The 14,687-nt window shown below is 36.7% G+C and overlaps 1 protein-coding gene across 4 annotated transcripts in view; it reads left to right on the forward strand.

Annotated features, from left to right (window-relative positions):
* GMPS (guanine monophosphate synthase) overlaps nt 1-14,687 on the forward strand; it is a 102,885-nt gene that overhangs the window by 38,382 nt on the left and 49,816 nt on the right. For all 4 annotated transcript variants that reach the window (XM_032631208.1, XM_032631209.1, XM_032631210.1 and 1 more), the window contains 4 exons: nt 787-968; nt 4,937-5,051; nt 11,426-11,523; nt 14,433-14,536. In XM_032631208.1, coding sequence (XP_032487099.1) covers nt 787-968; nt 4,937-5,051; nt 11,426-11,523; nt 14,433-14,536 — 499 coding nt within the window. The remainder of the gene's footprint in view (nt 1-786; nt 969-4,936; nt 5,052-11,425; nt 11,524-14,432; nt 14,537-14,687) is intronic.

Here is a 14,687-nt window from a genome sequence, read left to right on the forward strand (position 1 = left end):
GACTAAAGTGAACACAATATATGTATCACCCAACTTCAGTGGTTGACCTATAGTCAATCTTATTTCATCCATTCCCACCTGCGCTTGCATTATTTTGAAGCCAGTTCCAGGTAAATATTTTAGCACACTCCAGATAAATATTTCAGCACATATGGTTAAAATTTTATGTTTTGCCAAATTGCTCTCCAGAAAAGTGTTTTCAATGTAGACTTGTCAGAGATAGGATTAAAAAACATTTAAAAACTTTTAGTGTTATGGGTCAGATGCATATATATTTTTTCCTCAGGTAATACAAAAAATCCTAATAAAGTGAATTTGGGTATGCTTATATACTCTGGGAGGAAACTTTCAGTTCCTCATCAGTATGTCCCTCATAGGAATGCTGTGACAGTTAGATTGGGTGATCATATAATTTATTACCCAAACTGGGATGCATTTGAGATTCGAAGGAGGCACTATTACTAATAATGCCAGTATAGCAGGCATGGCATAAACCCGTACTTTATTTTGGCACAGCTGGACTGTATGCTTACCCTAGTATTGGATAATGTGCATAAGATGCATTAAACATAAAGTGACTATATCATGTCGTCAGTAGATGGTAACTTATATTTATGCCTGTGTATGGATATGTATAAAAATCTTAAGTGTTTGAATTGGCAACTCAAAATCCTGAGTTAACAGTTTCTGTGTGTTTTTGGAGCTGACAGTGACCACAGTTTTTAAAAGTAGCTCTAATTTTCATAATTCTCATAATTAAGAAGACATTTGTGTTAATATTTGCAGCTGGAGAATGCCGGAGGAGACCTTAAGGATGGCCACCACCACTATGAAGGAGCTGTTGTCATTCTGGATGCGGGTGCTCAGTATGGGAAAGTCATAGACCGGAGAGTGAGGGAACTGTTTGTGCAGTCTGAAATCTTCCCCTTGGAAACACCAGCATTTGCCGTAAAAGAGCAAGGATTCCGGTAGACTTTTAACTTATGTTTTTCTGAGGAGGCTGAGCTTAGATTGTAGGATATTTTATTATTAATTTGTTTGAGCACTGAATTACTTAATGAAAATAAGACATGGAATGGTTTTACAAGAAATTTCCCATGGCTCTGGGAATTAAAAGGAATTTAAAGGAAAAGATTACATTAATTTTATTTGCATAGTTTTAAGAATTTATCGTTTGAACATCTTATGTTTCATAGGGTTTCTGGATCAGACTTAGATTTGGCTATTATGATCATTCATTCATTCATTCATTCATCCCAGAGCATTTGATCAAAGGAATATATATGTATAATGGCTACAATACCTAAATTAGAGAGTTCTGTGTACAATGAGTCTCTTTTGCTTCCTATTCCAGGAAACTAGTTTCTAAATTATGAAGACTTCTAATTTAAGGGCTAATTCCATAGTTTGTACAGTTAAAACTAGTCAAAATGACTTGTAACTTCTTCCTTTAACAACTATTTCTGGTTAATGCTGTGTCTTTTCTCTTGGAATTAATGTTTGCTTTTTTTTTTTTTTTTTAAGAGGATGTTGGGGGTAGGAGTTTATTAATTAATTAATTTATTTTTGGCTGTGTTGGGTCTTCGTTTCTGTGCGAGGGCTTTCTCTAGTTGTGGCAAGCAGGGGCCACTCTTCACTGCGGTGCGCGGGCCTCCCACTATCACGGCCTCTCTTGTTGCGGAGCACAGGCTCCAGACGTGCAGGCTCAGCAGTTGTGGCTCACGGGCCCAGCTGCTCTGCGGCATGTGGGATCTTCCCAGACCAGGGCTCGAACCCATGTCCCCTGCATTAGCAGGCAGATTCTCAACCACTGCGCCACCAGGGAAGCCCTTAATGTTTGCTTTTTAATTGAATGTTATTCAGAAGCAAGCAACTGCAGTTTATATCCTTAATTAGCTCTTAAGCCTTAATGCTGTATTTCTTCCAAAATATAATGTGTTTAATTTTTCTTAAAAACATAATGTTTTTCCATTAGACAAATGGTTAACTTTTAAAAACTTCACAGATGAGTATACATTATCCTTTGTTTCTTCTTTTTGAAATAGAGTGAATTGCAAATCAGAAAAAGCAGGTTTACATTTAACTCTGTTCTAGTTTTAGGATGTAGATTAAAAACAGATATCTCTTTTAAACTGTAGAATTTTGGAGTAAGAAGTTTATCTAATTCAACTGTCTTGATTTGCCAGTGAGAACCAGTTTTAAGGGAATCAAAAACTGCAAGAAATCTGAATGGCTCTCTGTCAGATCCAAATTCCGTCATTCTCCCAACCCAAAACAAACACAAAAATCCCCAGCAAACTAATCGACCAAATGTTTTGGAATAGGATAACCAATATTGGCAATAGAAGTCTGTTTTTCTTGTCACCTGTTTACCTGATCATCAACTGTTTCTAGGTCCTGCTTATGCCTATAGCTTCTTTTCTCTGTAGAAGAATAGGAACTATAGCACCGTGGCTTTCATTACTATAATCCTTTCTGCTGAGATAGTTATTTGACCACGCTTTTTCTAGAATGAATTTTAGGTTTATGACTTAAGAGACATCTTAACCTACCTGTTTTTAGAACCTTGATTTGCTTGATACATAAAATTGGTATCTGGAATGCCTTAGGACTTCGTGGGCCTTGTAATTGCAAGTTGTTTCAAAAAAATAGGGTAGAAATAGAAAACTCAGAATGAGTGATTAGCTCTTCTCAAGACTTCCTGAGATAAGAATTTTCATAATTGGCTTAAGTGCAGCTTGAGTTTTATCCTTGACTAAGTCCGTTTCCTTTTCTTTTTAATAGTATTAAGAATCTTTATAGCCTTGAGTTGTTTAGCAGATTAATGAGGGATGCTGGGCAGTTGCATGGTGGTTATCCTTTATAAAACTAAATACAAACTAAATACTGAAATTCTAGAGATTTTGATTATTATGTTTTAGAGAGTTTTAGCTTATGCATTTTTAAGAGGCTAGGTTGCATATCTACCCTTAGGGCTAGCCCATTCCCCTTTAAAATTGTTATCTTAAAGATGTCACATTCATCATCTGATTAGATTATCTTCAGTCTCTTTTGCAAGAGATAAGCTGACAGACATAATGTATACCAAAATTCATGTTACCAATACAAGGTTTAAAGAGTACGGCTTTTGTGCTTACTTAAATTATTGTTAGAATATTAAAAAAAAAATACATTATGGGCTTCCCTGGTGGCACAGTAGTTGAGAGTCCGCCTGCCATTGCAGGGGACACGGGTTCGTGCCCTGGTCCCGGAAGATCCCACATGCCGCGGAGCAGCTGGGCCCGTGAGCCATGGCCGCTGAGCCTGCGCAGCCGGAGCCTGTGCTCCGCAACGGGAGAGGCCACAACAGTGAGAGGCCTGCGTACTGCAAAAAACAAAAAACATTAGCTTGTTGAGTAATTTTTATGAATTTGACTTATTTTTCTGGATGTATTAAAGTCTAGCATTTTAGTTTATATATGTTTTTGCATGGCAGGCAGACACTAATTATAAGGTGAATTGTAATCCAGTTTTGTTTGTAAGTAGATTTTTGTTATATCTTGGAATGCATTTTTCCTTTAGAAATATAGATAAATCAGAATTCCTGCAAACTCAAACTTAAAATGAGTTTGAGGGTACTTTGAATTGATTAAAGGGCATAAGTATGCCTGTATTGTGTAAACTGGAGAGCATGAGTAGTCTGAAGGTGCAAGTCTCTGTGATTCCAGTTATTTGTGGCCATGTAAGGGTGAAAGTCCAGTATTAGCAGATTTTTCCCCTTGTTTTCCCTAAAGAAAATCTAGAAATCTGAAATTTTATGTAAAAATCATAACATTAAAGTGTTCTATAAAGTTTTTGATTGAATGCTGAGGATCAAAGTTAGCTGTATTAGAGGCCAGGTGAGTAATACAGGCCTCAATTTTCAGCTTTCTTTATATGAATAGCTCTATTCCCAAGTTAACCCATGGAATGCTCTATAAATTGTAATGTAGTTAAGTAATAATACTGACCACGGTTCTGAGAGCAGGGCATATAAGGCAAGTCGTGTTAGCTCTTATTCCTAGGTCTCAGGTAAAATTGATGGGAATATTGGACAGGTTTTAAAGGCGAAGTTAGGTAATTCTTCACATTTTCTGCCATTCTTTTGTTTTTTTTTTTTTTTTTGCGATACGCGGGCCTCTCACTGTTGTGGCCTCTCCCATTGCGGAGCACAGCCTCCGGACGCGCAGGCTCAGTGGCCATGGCTCACGAGCCCAGCCGCTCCGTGGCATATGGGATCTTCCCGGACCGGGGCACGAACCCGCGTCCCCTGCATCGGCAGGCAGACTCTCAACCACTGCGCCACCAGGGAAGCCCTGCCATTCTTTATTGTAGAGTATTTTGCCCTGCATGATCCAGGGCCTTCATAATACCTTTATTTGTCCTGCTGTGACCTGCTTCATTCCTGACCTCTCAGGAGACCTGTATTTTCACCATTTCACTTTAGAATTCTCATTTACTTCCTCCATTGATGAGGAAACAAAACAAATACAGGCTAACCATCATAGATTAAAACATTGGTTTTATATATTTGGAAGTTTGTACTTATTAACAAGTGTTTGTTGAATTGATAAACTTCCATGTATTGCAATAAAGTAGAGTAAAAATAAGTAAGCTGTGTAGAGGACTTTCCTGGTGGTCCAGTGGTTAAGACTCTGTGCTTCCACTGCAGGGGGCACGTGTTCGATCCCTGGTCAGGGAATGAAGATCCCGCATGCTGCGGCCAAAAAAATTAAGCTGTGTAAGAGGCTGTTAATAGGCTAATAGAATCTGGATCTGCTATAGCATAGTGAAAACATAACAAAATCTCTGAATCTGTATCAAGTCTCCCTCAGTGGTACAAGCAAGAGAGGGCATAGATCTTGTATAAGAATTAGCAGTTAAAGATTCTTCATTACTCTCTTCCTTAAATCCACAGTGCTATTATCATCTCTGGAGGACCTAATTCCGTGTATGCAGAAGATGCTCCCTGGTTTGATCCAGCAATATTCACTATTGGCAAGCCTGTTCTTGGAATTTGCTATGGCATGCAGGTATATGCATCTATGAATTTGCCTTAAGAGTTAATTTATTCTGCTTTTGACTCCTACTGTATTAGTATTTTTCTATCTTTAGAGTAAGTAAGATATTTAGTTATATGAGATAATTGTTCGTATTACAACTGTTTATGAATTGCTACACTAGTATGGCAGAACTGACTTCAATGGGGATTTTCAGAAAAGCAACTATATTACTGCTTACAACAATACACTGTCCATTAAAAAAATAACTTAGACACTTAAAAGTTGCAGAAGTAGTTCACAGAGCTCCTGTATACTTTTACTCAGTTCCCCAATTATGACATTTTTAACCATTTTGAGAGTAATTTGCAAACAAGGTGTTCTGTTACTTGTTGTATCCTAAGTACTAGAATTCTGTCCTACATAACCACAGTACAGTTATCAAAATCAGGAAGTTAACATTGACTCAGTGTTAGCATCTGATCCACAGACTTCATTCACATTTCACTGTTGGTCTCATTAATGTCTCTTATAATTCATGAATCCAGTCTAGGACCATGTGTTGTATTAGGTTGTCATGTTGCTTTACATTACTTTAGTTTGGAATCATTCCTCAATCTTTCCTTCTCTTTCATGACCTTGGCAATTAAAAACAAAGTACATTCCAGTTACCTTGTAGAGTAGTCCTCAGTCTTGGTTTGTTTGATGTTTACTCATTGTTAGATTCAGGTTATGTATTTTTGGCAGGAATACCACAGAAGTAATGCTGTGCTCTTCTCAGAGCATCTCATTAGGAGGCACATGATGTCAAGTAATATCATGATCGGTGGTGATGTTCATTTTGATTATTTTGTTAAGATGGTGTCTGCCAGGTGTCTTCACTGTAATGTTAATTAAGTATATGTAGGGGAGTGGCCAAGATGGGGAATAGGAAAACACTGAGCTCACCTCCTCTCATGGGCACACCAAAATTAATGACTATTTACAGAGCAACTATTGATGAGAATCTAGCAGAAGAGGTCTTCTACAGCTAAAGATATAAAGAAGGAACCACAATGAGATGGGTAGGAGGGTCAGAGTTACAGTCAAAACACATAGCCCTGCGTGGGTGACCCACAAATGGGAGAATAATTACAATTTCAGAGGTTTCCCCCAAGGTCAGAGCCCCATGTTGGGCTCCCCAGCCCAGGGTTCCTGCACCAGGAAAATGAACCCCCAGAACATTTGGCTTTGAAGGCCAGTGGAGCTTACTTTTGGGAGAGACAGAGGGTTGTGGGAAATCCAGATTCCACTCTTAAAGGGCGCACACAAAATCTCACACGCTCCAAGACTCAGGGCAGAAGCAGTAATTTAAAAGGAGCCTGGGTCAGACCCACCTGCTGATCTTAGAGAGTCTCCTGGAGAGGCAGGAGGCAATTGGAGCTCACCCTGGAGACATAGACACTGGAGGCAGCTATTTTTGGAAGCATATTCTACCATGAGGACCCCGGTGTTGGTGCCATTTTGGGATCCTCCTCATTTTAGTAGTGAGCAGAACAGTGAATTGTCTTTTTTTTAAACAATGTGGTTGAAACTTGTGTATTGATATGAATAATGGCACAAAGGGAAGCTATTCAAAACTTAGAAAGTGAACAGACCAATACATTTTCTAATAGCTGTCTCTGGAGCTTTCAGTAAAGGAAGGAAACATAAATCAATGTTCACGTAAGAATGTGAATATTTTTATTATTCATACTCTTGAAATAAGGGCAGAATATTAGAAATCACTGGTCTGCAAAACAGCTTTACCAGATTTTGCTTCTTGTTAATTGATTGTTATGGTTTTCCGTTGATTTAGAGGAAATGCTGACTAAAAATATATAAAATACAAAATCTATGATAATGGATATTTTCTTATCTAGGCAACAAGAATTTTATAGTAAAAGGTTCTTTTTCCCCTATAATGTGCTCTGAAAAGTCAACTGGTGATTATAAATTTGACTTGGATAATAGCTTATTTTTAGATTTTCCCACCTAGTATTCTAATATGTTTTCTCATAAGAGACTGTTTCCTGATCAGACTGAACATTGGAAATTGGCTGACTTTTTTTTTTAAATATGTCTTTGCCCCATGATATAATGTATTTACATAATTTATTGATCTTCCTTGCCTGAGTAGTCAATATTAATCATAAAGCACAACTAATAATTACAATTTAAAAAAAAGAAATTTTTGGCCTTGCCACACAGCATGTGTAGGATCTTAGTTCTCTGACCAGGGATCAAACCTGTCCCCCTTGCATTGGAAGTGTAGAGTCTTAACCACTGGACAGCCAGGCAAGTCCAGCACAACCTGTAATTAAATGGTTTTTAGTATGTTGAGAGGCATTATAACATTTTGTAAGGAAGAGTCTCACAACATATTTTTTTGGCACCCACTTAGAGTGAACAGGTCTGGAAAATGCTCCCTTAATTTAAATGATAGTGGCTGACTGTTTCTCCATTATGTCAGTACCCCCTTATAATTGGAAGACCACATTTTTCTGTCATTCATTAGGGGGTCTATGGTAGCCAGAGCCTGGCCTGCTTATGTTAAATGCATAAAAAATTTTGCCTTTGTCATCTGAACTTTCATAGTAGTATAAGGGAATAGGCTGATCTTGCTCCTTTGGGCAGAAATTGTCTTTCTATAAAATATTGATAAATAAATAAATAAATAATAAATAATACCACGTAGCTAATATGCTGTTTGTAAAGGACTACCGCTTCTTAGTGACTCTTAGTTGAGTAATTTTAGCACCAAAGTTCTCACTCTGGTATATACCTTTGCCCCCTCCATGGCATCCTGAAATTTTAGTTATTTCAATATCTTCTGTACCATCTTTTGCCATTAACTCTTGTCAAGAGTCTTTCTGATTGCTTCCTGGTAGTTCTTTGCTTTGGAAGAAAAAAGTCTGTCCTGCTCCTTGCTCCCTTTATCTCTATTACTGTTTATGCCTCACTCAGCATAAGAAATAGACTATTAGTAGAACTTTTAAAACTCTCTTTATGCTTTTTTCCATTCTACATTCTTCTCTCTTCCTGCAAGACGTAACACTTTCCTGAAATGTCATTCATTCCCTTTCTTTTCTTTGTAGCTTTATACATATTGTATTTCTAAATAATATTTTACTTAATTTTTCCTATTGACCTTAATATAAGTGAAATCATACTTCGTGTATTTTCATTTTTGGTTTTGAGATTAATTAATTTTATTTTCACTACTGAGTTTATTGTTTGAATGTAGCACAAATTAATTATACATTCCACTGTTAGTATCACTGGTCTTCTCCCAGATTTTTGCTATTACAGATACTGCCATGAATATTTTTGGACTCTTCATCTGGTATTGTACGTACACAGACTTTTCTCTAGGCTAATCATTAATTGAAACGCCGAGTCTCAGCTTCACGAGGAAATGATATTTGCCCCCAAAGTACATTCCCAGAGCAGTATATAAGTATATAAAAACTCCTTCTGCTCTATATCCCTGCCAGGCTTTGACAAGGTCAGCTTTTTTTTTTTTTTTTCCTGAATTTGCCTAGCTGAAAAGGTATTACATGACATTATGTTGTAGTCTTAATGGTCATTTTCCTTATTTTGAGATTCATGTGTTTATTTGCTATTAGTCATTAGTGTCTGCTTTGCTGTAAAAGCTTATTTGTGATTTTTGCACATTTTCTTGTTGAATTTTTTAGATTGTTTTTATGTATGCTGGATACTAAACTTTTGCCAATCATATATTTTGCATATACCTTCTAGATTGTGACTTCTCTCTTCACTATAATTTCATTTTTTTTTAAAAGAAACATCTTTATTACAAGCATTTGGCTTCTTTATACACTCCCACAGGTTTTGTCAAATTGTTTTTATTGGTGGAATCTCCTTCCGTTTCCCCCTCCCAAATCTAAGATTTATTTTAAAACCTTGGCATATAAAACAGATAAGAGGGAAGCTGACCCAATTAGAGTGGTAGACCTAGTAGACTTACAGGGGTTTTTTTTGAGGCATTTAGGACCTTGAGGTTATCAGGAATCCATACTGAAAACCATTTCCTTAAGTCAAAATAGAATATTAAAACAAAATTTTAACAAAGTAAAGTGTTTTACTCTACATAAAGTTATTCCTTCCTCCCACACACACACACTTAGCTGGTCTTTCAACTCCTTGTATTTTCACCCTTAAGTAGCATATAGTCAGGAATCAAGAATAAGCATGAAAGCCTTCTGAATAGGTGACATAGCTTTAAATTTTACTTCAAGACTTTGGCTTTGTAAAAGCCTTTAATTTAGACTCTGTGAACTTTTAAATTGTGTAGTGTTCCAACAGCTTTGGTTATCTTGATCATTCAGCTCTCTTCTAATTAAGAACTGCAAATTAGAGGAGGCAGAGGTGCACAAGGTTCATTGAGTGGTATAGAGGAAAACATTCATTTTTCGTTCAGCAAATTTGAATGACTGACTGCTCTGGGCCACATACTTTGTTAGGCCCCTGGGACTGTGAAGAGACCTGAAGACATGGGGGGAGAGGACACGGTCAGCTTCGGTAATCACACCAGTTTGAATAGCTGGAGTAGAGAATGACAGGGAAGATGAGAGGTGAAATTAGACGGGGCAATGTATTGCAAAGTCTGTGTTCCATATTGGACTTTATCCTGTTGACAAGGGGTCAGCAAACTATAGCCTGCTGCCAAAGCTGGCCCACTGCCTGTTTTTGTATGACTTGCAAGCTAAGAATGGTTTTTATGATTTTAAAATGGTTTTTATGGTTGGAGTTGAAAAACATTTAAAAAAAATTATAGGGCTTCCCTGGTGGCGCAGTGGTTGGGAGTCCGCCTGTCGATGCAGGGGACGCGGGTTCGTGCCCCGGTCCGGGAGGATCCCGCGTGCCGCGGAGCGGCTGGGCCCGTGAGCCATGGCCGCTGAGCCTGCAGGTCCGGAGCCTGTGCTCCGCAATGGGAGGGGCCACAACAGTGAGAGGCCCGCGTATCGCAAAAAAAAAAAAAAAAAAAAATTATATTTTGTGACATGTGAAAATTAAATGAAATTCAAGTTTCAGTGCCCATAAATAAAGTTTATTAGAACACCGCCACATCCAGTCCTTTAAGTATTGTCTGTGGATGCTTTTGTGTTAACGACAAGAGTTGAACAGTTGCTCCAGACACAGTAGGACCTGCAAAGGCTTTGCCCTTTACTCTTTGGCCCTTTACAGGAAAAATTTACCAACCCAGATGTAGATGATAGAGAGCCATTAAGAATTTAATAATGGACTAACAGAATCATATTTATATTTTAGTAGCTGACATTCGTAGATCTCTGGAATATAGGCTGGAAGATAGGCAAGACTGGAGGCAAGGGGACTGATTAGACTGCAGCAGTGTTTCCTAAACTGTGTTGGTTAAGGTGCTGCAGAAAGTGTTTTACTTATGAGTCTTTAGTTTGGGAAATACTGGGTTAAACAAGGGTTAGCAGGGGTTTTTTTAACTGCTGGACTTAACTCAAACCTTTATTGCAGGAAGGTTAATTGTGAATGTCTAAGAGGAGAATGTAGAGGGCAGCATTTGCTGATGGTTTTGAAGAATATGCCGTTGTGCATCACAAGAATGAACATTTATTTTGCCCTCTGCCTACTTTTCTGTTGGGGGCTGGGTCAACCTGCATCACATACTGTTGTGGCAGGTATCTTATGACACCTGTTGTGGAACAGACATACCAAGATGGGTTCTAGTGATTTTATTGATGCAGATTTAATGTTCCTAAAAATCTTGTGTGTGTCTGGTGTTGGGGGTGTTTGGACATATGTAAGTGATAAATAAGAAGATTGACACAAGAAGGGTCAGAATGTAGAGACCACTTAAAAGTCTGTAGGTGTATGGGATTTGAACAAATAAATTTAATTGAAAGACCAGATTTTATTGCTTATCTCATCACCACAGGACAGCCTTTTGCAGACTTTCAGACTATTCCTTTGGAGCCAAAGATTACAGTTTGGAGGAATTTATATCTGCCTGGTTTTAATACCAACCTAGGTACTTTCTAAGCTCAAAGTGCCTTTTAAAATGCTTTAAAATTAAACAGATGTAAGTGTCAAAGAAATCCCTATTTTTAACAGATGAATTAAAGTACCCTAAATGGAAAATTTGCCAGTGTTTAGGAATTTGACCTGAGGTTAATTTTTATTAATTTAGTTTTGTTTTATAACTATGCCTTTTAAGAACTTTATAATTATATATAATAGCACCAAGTTATCTACGGTTATCAGACTTCCTTTATTTGGGGGGCACAAATATAACAGCTATCCTAAAAATAAGAAACATAAATTATTAATGTAAGAAATTGAGTAATTTTCTTTTGATTTATATTAACATCAATTTATTTTCTCTTGAACAGATGATGAATAAGGTATTTGGAGGTACTGTGCACAAAAAAAGTGTTAGAGAAGATGGAGTCTTCAGTATTAGTGTGGATAACACATGCTCATTATTCAGGTATTAAAGATATTTTTAGATCAATAAGAATGTTAGTAGCTTAACTAACTTACAGCTGGGAATGTTATTCTTTAAAATTGGAGATTCTGTAATTCTTAGACAAAATTAAGGCCACAGTAGTGGCCAAAGGTGTTAATTGTCATATTTGTCTTCCAGTTGAGTGTCAAGACAGCAGCAGATCGCAGTGATGCTAATTAGGGATAAGAAAAGCACTTAATGACATAATTTAATAAAAGCACGTGTGCCGTCTTGAACCCCTCTTTGGGACAGCATATTGTGATGCCAGCATTTGTAGTTTTCCCTTTTCACTCTTTTAGTAGAGTGTGATTCTAAACATTAGTATGACAGACGTGGCAGATGGATAATGTTTTAAACTGTCCTGCATTTGTATACCTCTTCCTCTACCATGTTCTTGCTCTGGGTACTTAGCAAGCTACCCATTGCTGGACTCATTACTAAATATGTGTTTTATTTCCCTCTTCCTCACTTTCTCTACTGTATCTGAGCTTAACTATACTTGGTGTACTGTCTTTAATACAGTGAATGTATTAATTTATTTTATTGCTAGGTGATAATAGATTAGGTACAGCAGCTCTAATGTATTTGAAGATTGGTGAATGAGCTGTTCATTGGCTTTCTAGAATCATTTATCTTCTGCTTTACTAAAAAAAATAGCTGAGTTTTCATTCAGCTTCCTGAAAGACCAGAAAACTTAAGTTTTAGTCACTTGCTTTCTTTTTTGGGGTTTTCCAATGTTTTGGATATAGCACATTTAAGTGGACTATTGATAGAGTTACTCACTTACTTTTTTTGAACTAAATTTCATTTTTATTTAAAAATCACATTTCTCCCTAACTGCGTTCAATCTGTAAAACGCTGGCTGATGTCAGTTAATGTGCACATGTTGTTTTTATTATCATTTCTTATAACTGTGCTAATTATTTTTATAGATTTGTTTTGTTTATTAACATATTCTTACAGTCTCTATTGAGTTGTGCCTAAATTAATTCTTAATGAATAGTGTTCTCCAAATTGGACAGATCAGAAATTTTAAAATTCAAGTTAAGAACTTTTATCTGAAATGGAGATTTCCCAGTTTTTACACAGAACTGGCTGTGGCTGGCTTTTCTTTAATACTAGAAAGAACAAAAATAAGTATATCTGTATTCAAGTATTCTTGTTTTCAAAGGGATATTAATAAAAAAAAGCCAGAGTTGCTCAAAATAATTTTATGAACTGCTCATTGCCAAAATACGTTTTTGAAATCCAGTGCTTGTTCTACTTCATAATGGAGAGGTGTTGCTTACATTGATCTGTATCTCAAGTGACTACTCTTGAGAACTACTTCAGGAATCTTGCTGGTAGAAGGTGATACCACAGGAGGCTTTAAATGTAAAGATCTGGTTAAGATTTAAAGTTTTTCTGTCTTTATAGTTCTAAAATCCTGGTATTCAGTTACAACCTACACTAATCCTAAGTAATAGTGATGACAATAATAACAACTGCAAACCATCCTTTTGCTTTTAAAGTACTTTATCTTCTTGCTTTATTTAAAATTTTTTATTTATTAATATTATTTAATACCAAGTCCTTGTTCAGATTTTTTCATAATGTAAAAAATATCTTTTTATGGTTGATTTGTTTGCATCAGGGTCCAAAGAAAGTCCACACAATTGCATTTGATAAATGTTACTTACATCTGTTTTAATCCATGCCATTAATTACTTCTGTCCTTAAGATAAATTCCAATAGAGATATAATTTTGAGATCATTATCTTATAGCCTCTTGAAATTGTGTGTGTGTGGTGGTGGGGGACGTTATATTGCCAACTTTATTTATTTATTTTTTACTCACAGACTTAGAAAACGAACTTACAGTTACCGGTGGTGGGGGGATGGCCTGGGGGTGGGGAGAGTCAGGGCGTGTGGGACTGACATGTACACCTGTTGTATTTAAAATAGATAACCAACAAGGACCTACTGCATAGCACAGGGAGCTCTGCTCAATATTATGTAACGACCTAATTGGGAAAAGAATTTGAAAAAGAATAGATACATGTATATGTATAACTGAATCACTTTGTTGTACACCTGAAACTAACATAACATTGTTAATCAACTATACTCCAACATAAAATAAAAAGTTAAAAAAATAACTTTATATATTGTTTCAGTTTTCAATTTTTATGGATTGTCTTTTTTTGAAATTTATTATTGTTATTTGCTTTATAATGGACAGAATAAGTTTAAATTCTAGCAGTGTTGCACTGTTACATACTTTCTCTCTTTTCTTGATTTACACACAGAAGAAGCTAGTATTTCTAAAGCAAAAAACTACCAATTATAAGATGAATAAGTTCTAGGAATCTTATGTACAGCATGATGACTACAGTTAACAACACCGTATTGTATATTTGAAAGTCACTAAGAGAGTGGATCTGTTTTTTTTTTTTTTTTTTTTTTTTTGCTGTACGCCGGCATCTCACTGCTGTGGCCTCTCCCGTTGCGGAGCACAGGCTCCGGACGCGCAGGCTCAGCGGCCATGGCTCACGGGCCCAGCCTCTCCGCAGCACGTGGGATCTTCCCGGACCGGGGCACAAACCCGTGCTCCCTGCACTGGCAGGCGGACTCTCCACCACTGCGCCACCAGGGAAGCCTGAGAGTGGATCTTAGATGCTCTCACCACACACAGAAAATGGTAACTGTGTGAGGTGGTAGATATGTTAACTAACTTTTACTATAGTAATCATTTCACAATATATATGTATATGAAATCATCACGTTGTACACCTTAAACTTAACATAATGTTATATATGTTATAATGTCTCAATAAAGCTAGAAAAAAAGCAAAAGAATCCATTAATCATTTCTAATAATTAAGCTATTTGTGTATTTTATTTTTTATTAGGGGCCTTCAGAAGGAAGAAATTGTTTTGCTTACCCATGGAGATAGTGTAGACAAAGTAGCCGATGGATTCAAGGTTGTGGCACGTTCTGGGAATATTGTGGCAGGTAAAAATTCTAAAACTTTTGCAGATTTCATTGTAAAAAATTTATCTGAGAAGGCTATAAGCATATGTTTCTATATGAAGTACTGTTTTTGATGTTTCTTATTTTTTTAAAGATATTATAAATGTCATAGGGTCAACCATTAATTTATGAA

The sequence above is a fragment of the Phocoena sinus genome, chromosome 4, assembly GCF_008692025.1.
Source record: "Phocoena sinus isolate mPhoSin1 chromosome 4, mPhoSin1.pri, whole genome shotgun sequence".
Classification (NCBI taxonomy): domain Eukaryota; kingdom Metazoa; phylum Chordata; class Mammalia; order Artiodactyla; family Phocoenidae; genus Phocoena; species Phocoena sinus.